Raw genomic sequence first — 13,056 nt, forward strand, 5'->3', positions numbered from 1 at the left:
CAGAGGAACATCTGTAAGGGGTGTGTGGGGCGGGGAGGGAGAGAGGGAGGTGGGGAAGAGAGAGAGAAGAGAAAAGAAAAGAAGGTCTAGGTTCTAGATTTGAAGGCATTCTTTCAGTTAGAGGAGAGGCAGGAGAAATAGGGCCAAGGAAGAGCACAAGAGAACTGGGGGTGAGCCACGAACAAGAGGGTAGCGAGAGAAGGGAGATGGCCAGCAGTATTATATGCTGCAGAGATCAGTGAGCTTAAGCACCGAGAACAGATTAGTGGATTTCACTCATCCATTCTAGGGGCATGAGGAGGGGTGGTGAGTGACTGTGATAGAAAGGAGAGAAGTAGGATGGTAACTTAAGGGAATAAACTGGAAGGGCAAGTGAAGGACCTTTCAATCCTATGGGTCACAATGGGAAACCTGATTATGAGGGAAGTGGATAAATTAGGAAGGACTGAAGACTTCAGAGACAAGATGAATAATTCATAGAGGAAAGAGGATAAATCATAGGGCATGCAAAGGATAGGGGCCAAAAATGTAAAACAAGATTAACTGAAATATTTTCAGATGTAAATAGAACATTTTAGATGGACAGGATAATGGATGAGAGAATTTGAACTAGATTAGCTCAGTTTTCAGTGTAAAGTTTGAGAGGGGACCATCATCTCTCCAGAACATGGAGAAGTAGAGGTTGTAAGTACAGAAGAAGGCTGTAATGATGGCTGAGCAGCAGGTAAGCTTTCTTGATATTCGCTAGATTACGTTATCCCATTTGTAACATGAGGATTTTATCCCTCCTTCCTGCCTCACAGGCAATGGTAGGATGAGCTGATGGGATCAGAGCTCTTACTGATTTATTTATTTTTAGGTTTATAATTATTTTTTAAAATTTTTATATTTTATTTAAATCCCAGTTAGTTAACATATAGTGATGATGATTTCAGGAGTAAAATTTAGTGATTCATCACTTAAATATAACAGGGCTTTTAGGATAGTTTCTCCCTTTGGAATTTTTACCTACATGTAAGCATTACCTGTTCAAAACAAACAAACAAACAAACAAACAAACAAAAAACAATGGAGAAGATGGCTGAGTAGCAGGAACCTTACCTTATCCCATGGATACAGCTAGATAAAATCCACATCAGTATAAATAACTCAGAAAATAACATGAAGACTGGCAAAACAAACTTCACAGCTAAATGTAGAGAAGAGGCCACAGAGCGGAGACTAGAAAGAATAGAAACATGTTTGGGAGCTAACAGACCCATGGGAGGGAGGGATGGCAGACTTGGAGAGAGGAGAGAAATAGAGCCTCATGCCAGGCACCCCAGGCACAGGGAATCCCCATAACATTTGGCTTTGAAAGCGAGACGGGGGAAATTTCATGAACTCTTACAATTAGCAGGCTTAACATCTGAACTTTAAAAATCAGTCGGCTCTGAGAGAGCCGGAAGGATGAGAGGAAACGGAAACTCTGCCCTTATAGAAATAGAACAACAGACAGCCCCTCAGAAATACAGCATAGAAACCACATCTTGAATAATGCCTGGAGTATACCGGAGGGAGGGTTGTTTAGTAACCGCAGAGAGTGTGCTGGAGGGGCAGGGATTGACCATTGGAAGACTTCTCCAGAAGCAAAAGAGCTGGAAAGCCACCATTTTCCTCTCCCACCCCCACAGCCTAGATACATGGATACCTGCTGGAACCACCTTAGTGCTCACATTCAATACCTAACTTGTTAACAGTGCACCCCACGCTTGAGTTTTCTTGCAAACTCACCCTCTCCAGCCAGGCTCCGCCTCTAGGTCTCTTCACACAGCAGACCCACACAAACCCTGCTAACACAGTGTGACCCACCCTCATGCTTTCCTCTGGACCTGCTCCCTCCCAATAGACCCTTGGCCAGAGCACATCCAAAGCAGTGCCACAAGTATGTCATGTGCAAGCAGCCCCAGTAGGACCAGCACCCTCCAAAGTGACTCCTGACCTGGGTAGAGGTGAAGATAACCACACCCACCAGTCCAAGTACAGCCAGGCACATTGCTAGGGGCAGAGATCTGGTCCAACTGCAGGCCTTGCCTGCCAACAAAAGCTTCACAAGGGACAATACAGGGAAAGTGCCCTGAAATTCACTGATACTGCTTCTCTGGAAAATGCATGCACTGACCCAAACCCGAGGTGGTCCCAGACTGGCCTACTAACAACACAGGGACCAAACAAACCCTGACCACAACAGGAAAAGAGAGCCATTGCAGTCGACTGGGCCAAAGGAAAAAGCAGTTCAATCAAAACAGCAGGGTGCACACAACAAATAGGAGACATTCGTCAAGTGCCAGGTTCTGGTGAACAGAGGACAGTGCACTGCAGGGCACTACAGTACCTCTTCTTCACAGGACTACTACTTTCAAGAGCAGGAGTTGTAGGTGACTTCCATAACACACAGAAACAGAGAGTTAGACAAGATGAGAGACAGGGAAATATGTCCCAAATGAACGAACAGGATAAAATCACAGCACCAGATTTAAGCAAAACAGAGAAAAGAAATATTACTGATAGGGAATTTACAGTAATGATCATAAAGATATCCACTGGACTTGAGACAAGAGTGGAAGATCTCAGTGAGACTCTTAACAAAAAGAAACCATAAAACTGCAGATGAGGAACTCAGTAACTGGAATTCAAAATACACAAGGTGGAATAAATAGTAGACTAGAGGAAGCAGAAGAACCAGAGATTTGGAGAACAGAGTAATGGAAAGCAACCAAGCTGAATAGGAGAGAAAAATAATAATTAAAAATGAAAATAAGACTTGGGGTATTATCAAGAACAATAACATTCACATTATAGGGATCCCAGAAAGAGAAGAGAGAGAAGGAAGCAGAAAATGATTCTGAAACAATAATAGCTGAAGACTTCCTGAAGTAGGGTCAGGGAACAGAAATCCAGGTTCAAGAGGCACAGAGAGCACCTAACAAAATCAACCCGAGGAGGTTGACACCAAGATGGATAGTAAATTGTAAATATTTATGCATCCAACATGGGAACATCCAAATACCATAACGCAGTTAATAACAAACCTGAAGGAACTAAACGATAGTAATACAATACTAGGGGACTGTAGCATGCCACTTACATCAGTGGACAGATCATGCAAACAGAAAATCTACAAGGAAACAATGGCTTTGGATGACACACTGGACCAGATTAATCTAGAGATGTATTCAGAACATTCCATCCAAAACTAGCAGAATACACATTCTTTTCAAGTGTAGATGGATCATCTCCAGAATAGATCATAAATTAAGCCACGAAACAAATCTCAACAGATTCAAGAAGATCAGAGTCATACTATGCATCTTTTCCAACCACAACACCATGAAACTGGAAATCAACCACATGAAAAAAGCTGGAAAGAACACAAATACACAAGGTTAAATAACATGCTACTAAACAATGAATAGGTCCATTAAGAAATTGAAGAGTAAGTAAAAAAATGCATGGAGGCAAATGAAATGGAAAACACAATAGTCCAAAATCTTTAGGGTACACCAAAAGCAGTTTTAAGAAGGAAGTTATAGCAATACAGGCCTACCTCAACAAACAAACAAAAATCTCAAACAGCCTAACCTTACACCTGAAGAGCTAGAAAAAAGAACAAATCAAACCCAAAACCAGTAGAAGGAAGCAAATAATAGAGCAGAAATAAATGAAATGAAAACAAAACAAAAACAATGATACTGGGAGATGGCTCTTTGAGTAGATCAACAAAATTGGCAAACCTCTAGGCAGACTCATAAAATTAAAAAAAAGAATCAGAGATGAAAGAGGAGAAATAACAACCAACACAAGAGAAATACAATAGGAATAGACGCAAAATTATATGCTGCCAAACTGGACAGCCTAGAAGAAATGAATTTCTAGAAACACAGAACCTTCCAAAACCAAATCAGAAGGACATAGAAAATTTGAACAGGACAGTTACCAGCAAGGAAATCGAATCAGTAATCAAAAACTCCCACCAAATGTCTAAGACCAGACAGCTTCACAGTTGAATCCTACCAAACATTTAAAGAAGAATTAATACCTTTTCTTCTCAAACTATTCCAGAAAAATCAAAGAGGAAGGAAAGCTTCCAGATTCATTCTATGAGGTCAGCATTACCCCGATATCAAAATCATATACATACAACACAAAGAAATAAAAGGCATCCAAATTGGCCAGGAGGAGGACAAACTTTCACTCTTGGCAGATGACATGATACTCTATATGGAAAGCCCAAAAGATTCCACCAAAAAACTGCTAGAATTGATTCATGAATTCAGCAAAGTTGCAGGATATAAAGTCATTGCACAGAAATCGGTTGCATTCTTATACATCTACAATGAAGTGACAGAAAGATAAATCAAGGAATCGATCCCACTTACAGTCGCACAAAAAAACATAAAATACCTAAGAATAAATCTAACCAGAGGTGAAAAATGTATGCACTGAAAACTATAGAAAGCTTATGAAAGAAATTGAAGAAGATACAAAAAAATGGAAAAAGATTCCATGCTCCTGGATAGGAAGAACAAATATTGTTAAAATGTCAATACTACCCAAAGCAATCTACATATTCAATGCAATGCCTATCAAAATAACACCAGCATTCTTCACAGAGCTAGAACAAACAATCCTAAAATTGGTATGGAACCAGAAAAAAACCCAAATAGCCAAAGCGATCTTGAAAAAGAAAAAGCAGGAGGTGTCACAATCCCAGACTTCAAACTATACTACAAAGCTGTAATCATCAAGACAGTATGATATTGGTACAAAAACAGACACTCGGATCCATGGAACAGAATAGAGAACCCAGAAATGGACCCACAAACGTGTGGCCAACTCACCTTTGACAAAGCAGGAAAGAATATCCAATGGAATAAAGATGGTCTCTTCAGCAAGTGGTGCTCGGAAAACTGGACAGCGACATGCAAAAGAATGAACCTGGACCACTTTCTTACACCAAACACAAAAATAAACTCAAAATGGATGAAAGACCCCAACGTAAGACCCCAACGTAAGACAGGAAGCCATCAAAATCCTCGAGGAGAAAACAGGCAAAAACCTCTCTGATCTTGGCCACAGCAACTTCTTATTCAACACGTCTCTGGAGGCAACAGAAACAAAAGCAAAAATGAACTATTGGGACCTCATCAAAATAAAAAGCTTCTGCACAGTGAAGGAAACAATCAGCAAAAGTAAAAGGCAACCGACAGAATGGGAGAAGATATTTGCAAATGACGTATCAGATGAAGGGTTAGTATCCAAAATCTATAAAGAACTTATCAAACTCAACACCCAAAAAACAAATAATCCAGTGAAGAAATGGGCAAAAGACATGAATAGACACTTCTCCAAAGAAGACATCCAGGTGGCCAACTGACACATGAAAAAATGCTCAACATCACTCATCATCAGGGAAATACAACCAACTGAGGGTTACTGGAGGGGCTGTGGGAGGGGGGATGGGCTAAATGGGTAAGAGACACTAAGGAATCTACTCCTGAAATCATTGTTGCACTATATGCTAATTTGGATGTAAATTTTAAATAATATTTAAAAAAATCATATACAGGCACTACAAAAAAAGGGAACTACAGGCCTATGTGTCTAATGAACTTAAATGCAAAAATCCACAACAAATTGTTAATAAACTGAATCTAACAATACATTAAAAAACCATTGACCACAATCATGTGAGACTTATTACTGGGATACAAGGGAGGTTCAGAATTTGCAAGTCAGTCAATGTGATACATCAAGAAGAGAAAGGATAAAAATCATATCGTTTCGATACATGTAGAAAATGCATTTGACAAAGCATAAACTCCATTTATACTAACCCTCCACAAAGTTTAGAGGGAACATAACGTAATAAAGCCCATATAAAAACCCCACAGGTAACATAATGCAAAAAAATTAAGAGTTTTTCCTCTAAAATCAGGAATGAGACAAGGATGTCCACTCTCATCACTTTGATTCAACACAGTACTGGAAGTACTAGCCACAGCAATAAAACAAGAAAAAGGAATAAAAGGTATCCAAATTGGTAAGGAAGAATAAAACTTCTACTATTTGCAGATGGCATGATACTATATATAAAAAATCCCAAAGACTCCACCCCAAAACTACTAGAACTGATAAATAAATTCTTTAAAATCACAAGATACAAAATCAATGTACATAAATCTTTTGCATTTCTCTACACTACTAATGTAGTAGCAGAAAGAGAAATTAGGAAAACAATTCCATTTACAATTGCACCAAAAATACAAAGCACCTAGAATGAACTTAACCAAGGAGGCGAAAGATTTGTACTATGAAACTAAAACACTGATGAAAGAAATTAAAGATGACACAAATGAATGGAAAGATATTCCATGCTCATGGATTGGGAGAACAAATACTGTTAAAATGTCTATACTACCCAAAGTTATATACAGATTTAATACAATCCCTGTCACAATACCAGCCACATTTTTCACAGAACTAGACTAAATTATCCTAAAGTTTGTATGGAACTACAAAAGACTCCGAATGGCCAAAGCAGTCTTGAAAAAGAAAAAAGTAGAAATATCACAATCCCAGATTTCAGGATATAATACAAAGCTGTAGTAATCAAGACAGTATAGTAATGGCACAAAATAGATACATAGATCAGTGGTAGAGAATAGAGCCCAGGAATAAACCCACAATTATATGGCCCGTTAATCTTTGACAAAGGAGGGAAGAATATGCAATGGGGAAACATAATCTCTTCAACGAATAGTGTTGAGGGAACTGGAAAGCTGCCTGCAAAAGAATGAAACTGGACCACTCTCTTACACCATTCACACAAATACATTCAAAATGGATTAAACACCTAAATGTGAGACATGAACCATAAAAATCCTGGAAGAGAGCAGAGGCAGTAATTTCTCTGACACTGTCTGTAGCAACATTTTTCTAGATATGTCTCCTGAGACAAGGGAAACAAAAATAAACTGTTGGGACTACACCAACATAAAAAGCTTTCACAAAGTAAAAAATAAGAAAACTAAAAAACAAGTGAATGGGAAAATATATTTGCAAATACACATAGCCAATAAAGGGTTGTATCCAAAATATATAAAGAATTTACACAACTCAACAACACAAACAATCAGATTGAAAATAGGCAGAAGACATGAAGACATTTTCCACAGAACACATACAGATGGCCAAAAGATACTCAACAGTCCTCATCATCAGGGAAGAGCAGAACAAAACCACAATGAGATATCACCTGCCACCTGTCAGAATGGGTAAAATCAAAAATACAAGAAATAACAAGCATTGGTGAGGATGTGGAGAAAAAAGAAGCCTTGTGCACTGTCAGTGGGAATGCAGATTGATAGAGCCATTGTGGAAGACAGTATGGAGGTTCCTCAAAGAATTACCATAAGATCCAGTAATTCCACTACTGGGTATTTACCCATAGGGGAAAAAACCCACTAATTTGAAAAGATAGATGCACCTCTATGATTACTGCAGCATTATTTACAGTAGCCAAATTATGGAAGCAGCCCGAGTGTTTACGATATATGAATGGATAAAGAAGATGTGATCTATAAATATATATCCTTATCCAGTCCCATGGCCAGAAGCTGGGAACTGAAAGTTAGGAACTGTCAAAGTTGGGCTTTGGTGATTTATAGTAAAGTGAGTAGGGTATATTAGGCTGTTGAGATGGGGCCTCAGGATCCCAATTAACCTTCTCTGAAATTTCCCTTATGGAACTAATACTCCTAAAGCCTTTCTTCCGTCATAGTTCCAGACCAAACCACACTTTCTAGACTTGGTCAAGTAGTGGCTGACCTCTCAACCTTTTAGGATTAAAAGATGCGTGAATCCTTTGCTTTGTGGAGGGCCCTGGGGATGCAGTCCGGTGAGAATCAGGTCCCCAGTCTGTGAAGGGCTCCTTTGCTATATTTAGCCAAGCTGAGCCACCAGAACCAGATACAACTTTATTTACTTCTCCCCAGCACCAAGCCTCCAGAATCGTCGCTATCCATCCATGGCAAGGATCCATTCCATGACCATCGAAGCTCCCATCACAAAGGTGAGTGACAGCTGCTGCCTCCACTCTGCAATCAGGGCTGCCCAGCACTGGGCTCGTTTCTACAGACAGACGTGATAAATGACTTGTCACTGATAACACAGAGTTTACAGTCTGGTAGAGGAAGCAGGTATTAAATAAACACATAATTAATTTGTAGTTCTAAATTACACTGACTGTTAGTAAGGAAAACAATAGTGTTCTAAGAGAAAATCAGATTATGGCTGTATTTACCTTAGGTGAGGTGATCAGACAGAGTCTCTCTCTAGAGGAAATGATGCTTGAAGTAAGAACTGAAGCATGCAAGGCTGTTAGAAGACGAGGTGGGAGAAGAGAATTCTAGGCAGTAGGCACAGCAAGAGATGAAGAAGCATAGAGGTGACAGAAGGAGGATTGGAGTATTTGAAGACTTGAAAGAAAGTTCGGGTGGCTAGAGCTTGGAGGGCAGAGGGGAGAAGATGGTGACATGGAGCTGGAAGGAGGGGTTCGTATTTTAGTTTCTGTGCAGTGGAAGCCACTGAAGAGTTTCAAGTCGGGGAATGACATGATCCAGTTTGTTTATTAAAAGGAACACCCAGCTGCCATGCAGAGAATGGACTAGAGATGGCAAGAATGAAAGAGAAGAGGCCAGTTAGGGGGCTTTTCCAGAATTCCAGGCAAGAAATGGTGGTAACTGTACTATAGTCATAGCAGTGGAGTTAGAAATGAATAGATCAAGAAATATTCAGGGATAGAATCAATTTGGATGATGAATAACATTATCAGGGTGATAGAGAGAGAAAGCTGTTTGTCAGCTGGGGCCACCCAGGTTCTGAGTTTGAGCACAGGCAGATAGAAGTTGTTTTGTTGTTGTTTGGTTTTTGTTTGGTTTTCACTCTAGTGTAAAAACCAGAGAAGGAGCTGTTGTCTCACTTTTTTGGTCCACTTTTTTCCTTGCTTTGGGGAGAAGGGAGCAATATCATGAATTTAGTTTGGGACATGTGAGCAAGAATTTCCAATAGATGGGTCACATGGGTAATTGAATTATACAAACTTGAAGGTCAAAAATGAGTTCCGGCAGGGATATAAATTTGAGAGCCCTTGGCATTGTAGGTCATATGTGTCCAAACTCATGGGAATAGCTGGGTTCTGGAAGGACTGTGGAGTGAAAGGCCCCGTACCCATCTCTGAGGAGTTCCAACCTGCAAGAGACAGCTAGAGAAGGATCAGCAAAGGAGCTGAAGAAAATGTGGTCTCTGAGGTGGGAGAACAACCCGGAGAGGTTGGGAGGAAAGGCATGTTGCAGTAAGAATGGAGTGGTTCCGTGAAAACCCTGCTCATTTTGAACAATAAAATGTGTCACTCTCTGATTTCTTTTGGGTTGCAAGCATGTGTTTGACTTTTGGGAATTAGAATTCTTATATTCTCAAATTTATTCTTTCTCTCTTTATTTCCTTAGGTTATAAATATAATCAATGCAGCCCAAGAAAACAGCCCCGTGACAGTAGCAGAAGCCTTGGATAGAGTTTTGGAAATTTTACGGACCACGGAACTGTATTCCCCTCAGCTCGGAACCAAAGATGAAGATCCTCACACCAGTGATCTCGTTGGAGGCCTGATGACCGTGAGTGATGAGGGAAAACCGGAAATGCAGGGAGACAACATTAAATGCCCTTTAGAGCACATATAATATGTAACATTTAAACTTGCATATAGTTGCAGAAACATCTGCTGTGGGGGCTAACATCAGTGTAATCAGAAGCATCCGTGTCAAAATTTCTGGATTATATGTGTGGTATAATTCAAATATTTCTTGAATTTACCTTTCCATGAAGCTAACTGATTATAGCAATGGGGGACAGTCCTTCAAAATCCTCATTACAATAAGGAGTAAAGAAGCAGTTGATTGAAAGCTAAATATGCACCACGGGACCCTTGTTTACCTCTCTCCCTTGACCTGGTGCAGTATTGGATTGAGGGTTATGGGTAGGTTTCCTTGGACTACAGGCTTTTTATGTAATGAAAAGGTTTGTACTTAGATTATAGCACTAGTTCCCAAAATCTCAGCTCTAGAATCCTCTCTTTAAATAAAAAGTTATATAGAAGTTCCCTTTATGATCCAATAAAAGCAGAGCAGAGCTGTTCTGGCTCCATAGGGGAGGGAGAAGGAAGCACCCCCTCCCAGCACACCAATACCACCACCATTTGTCACCACCAAGAGTAGCTGATTTCTAGGGACTCGTGTGTTCTAGTGTTTGGCTGTAATCTATTTGGCTGTAATCACCATCTATCAGCAAGTGAAGAAAAAGAAGAAGATTCAAATTACTCATTTGTAGTTCTTATCAGAGGGTGAAGCTCGAAGAATTCTTGGGGTGAAACAGACTCCAGGAGCATCTGAGAGTTTGACTTTGAAGGTTTGTGTCTAGCCCTGTCACCAAATGCTGAGCGTTGACTGGCTTTCTAGTCCATTCTCCCTGTTCTTGCAAAAGGTCTTCAATGAGCCTGTAATTTGAGTGACTTCCTGTTCCTTTCCTTTCCCTGGGCTGGCCTTGGTCATCCTATCCCAGTGCAGCACAGGCTTCAGCTCTGGAGAACGCTGGCAAGGGTCAGTCAGGAGGGCAGCCACAGCACCGCATCAGGAGGACTTCAGTTTCTGGAACCAAGTCATCTGCCTCTTCCCCCTGTGGCCATACCATCTTGTGGTTCCTCTCTGGGTCCTGCTGTGAGGAACTAGTGTAGGATTCCACTTACTTTTATTTAGTTTTAGAGAAGAGGAAAAAGAAAGGCAAAGAAGAAGCAGGGGAGTGCCCTGTGATACCTACCTTAGAGGCAGGATGGTTGTAGCCATTGTCACCTACCTATTTATAGAGTTTTAAAAGTTCAGCTCTTGGCCTAAAGGTCCCAAGGTGTGACTTCAGGGGAGCCCTTCATTAATACTTTAAACCTTAGCACACACTTTCTACGGAGACAAATAAGCAATTATAAATGATTTTTAAGCAAAGATCTAAATAATTAGGTACTCAAGGGTAGAAAGTGGAGGGAAGGGGAACTGACATGCAAGAACATCACCAGCCTAGTAAATGGCAGATTGTTAGGACTCTTTCCACTCCCTTAGGTTGCCCTTCCAAAGATCTCAAATCCAGAAAGTTTTCTTTTAAAGGCCAACTGCAATGTTCACGTTGCAAAGCAGAAAACACAGTTGGAAAAAAAATTTAGATACTAATCAAAAATTAGCCCAACCTTTTTAAAGCTTTACATTAAATCATCCCCAAAATGTGGCCCATGGCTTTGGGTCCCCAGTTTGTAAATCTGAGAACACAAGAATAACATAGTACCTAGAAGGGTAAGTGGGGTCTCTTCAAAATAACCTGCATCCAAAAGTAAGATCCCTTCCGTGAGTTCACTAATGTGGCTTCACGAAGCCAGAAGACAAGGATGGTGTGAGAAAGGCAACGAAGGCAGCTCAGAGGTCAGGCGTGAAACCTGGATGAAGTCCTATCCATTTTACTCTCAATTCTCCATCTCCTGGGGCTAATAGCTATGGAAGGGGGAGTGTCCTCTGTCTTCTGGATACTGTTCATTTTGAGTCTCATCTTTGGCTAATGGAAGAAATGAGAGAATAATGATAACCGCGTGCAAAGTATGCTTCTAATAGTAGCTTTCTTTATTCCAGGATGGCTTGAGAAGGTTGTCAGGAAACGAGTATGTGTTCACTAAGAGTAAGTTGTCATCTGTCCACTTGTTACTGATAACCTGTCTCCAGCCTGTGCCTTCTCCAGTGTTGTGATTTTTGTTTGGGGAGGGCCTTGGTGTGGCTTGCTGTTGGTCTCATTGGAGTTAACCATCTCTGTAGTCTGCACTTGAAACCAGGTCTCCTAATTAAAATTACTTCTGTGAGCACTGTCAGAATAGGAATTGCAACTCTGTGTACATTCAAACAGACAGCTAAATGGAATTACTTTTTTATTTTTATTTTTTGTTGGGGAAGTTTCAAGAGAAGAACCCTAAAGTGAAAATCTTAACCCTTGGAAGTTCAAGACTTCTTTCTAGTAGCAACCATGAAGATGCTAACAAATGTTTGGGGGCACTTAAGATTCCACAATTAACCAGCCTCCTCAACCCCGTCTGTTTGCTCAGATGTGCACCAGAGTCACAGTCACCTTGCGATGCCAATAACCATCAACGATGTCCCCCCTTGTATCGCTCAATTACTTGATAATGAGGAAAGTTGGGAGTTCAACATCTTTGAATTGGAAGCTGTTACACATAAAAGGTATGTGGCTTCTCTGGCTGCAGGTGGGGAAAGATTGATGGCCACGCTCAAGACTTTCACATCTGGAAACTTTGAGGGAGACGTGAGTTCTTGCCACAAGAAACTTCACAGGTTCTACTTTTCATGCCTTGCTGGGATGTCGTACAAGCAGAGACTGTGGCCCCTGAGTGAGCTCCTTTATGGAGACAGAGTGGGTGAGATGTGGGATTAGCCTGGTGATGACCCAGGATGAGGACATACTGAGTGTCCTTTTCACATTTATCCAGGTTGTTCCTTTGTGCTAGTGAGCCGAGAGTTCCAAGCACTATTGGCCCCAAACTTGTTGAAGCTAGACCTTACAAAATAAATTTGAAAGCACTACAGACTTGACTTTTGTTCCATCCTGTAGGCAGGGAGAAGATGAAATAAGTCAGAAAGTCGTCTTCTATAGTAGGAGACAGCTCTTTCTTTCAGGGATGCTGGTCTATAGCATGTGAATGATTCTCACCTGTAAATCTAAGTAATATGATTATAAATGGTAGGACTCTACTGACACCACTGTCCCTAGGCTCAGTAACTTTGTGAGGCGACACAGAGGAAATACAGAGGTTATATGGAAGTAGAGATGGAGAGGGATCTTTTTTGGTTGCTAGAGTCACTGAAGGCCATCTGAGTTTAAGATAAATCGAGAAATCATTTGGATTGACCACCATGA

At 40.6% G+C, this 13,056-nt stretch overlaps 1 protein-coding gene across 9 annotated transcripts in view; it reads left to right on the top strand.

Moving 5' to 3' along the window:
• The window catches only part of PDE8B (phosphodiesterase 8B), a 265,652-nt gene that overhangs the window by 238,484 nt on the left and 14,112 nt on the right, over positions 1-13,056 (top strand). For all 9 annotated transcript variants that reach the window (XM_027039572.2, XM_027039559.2, XM_053224203.1 and 6 more), the window contains 4 exons: positions 8,037-8,113; positions 9,549-9,713; positions 11,763-11,808; positions 12,227-12,362. In XM_027039572.2, coding sequence (XP_026895373.1) covers positions 8,037-8,113; positions 9,549-9,713; positions 11,763-11,808; positions 12,227-12,362 — 424 coding nt within the window. The remainder of the gene's footprint in view (positions 1-8,036; positions 8,114-9,548; positions 9,714-11,762; positions 11,809-12,226; positions 12,363-13,056) is intronic.

Source organism: Acinonyx jubatus, chromosome A1 (genome assembly GCF_027475565.1).
Source record: "Acinonyx jubatus isolate Ajub_Pintada_27869175 chromosome A1, VMU_Ajub_asm_v1.0, whole genome shotgun sequence".
Classification (NCBI taxonomy): domain Eukaryota; kingdom Metazoa; phylum Chordata; class Mammalia; order Carnivora; family Felidae; genus Acinonyx; species Acinonyx jubatus.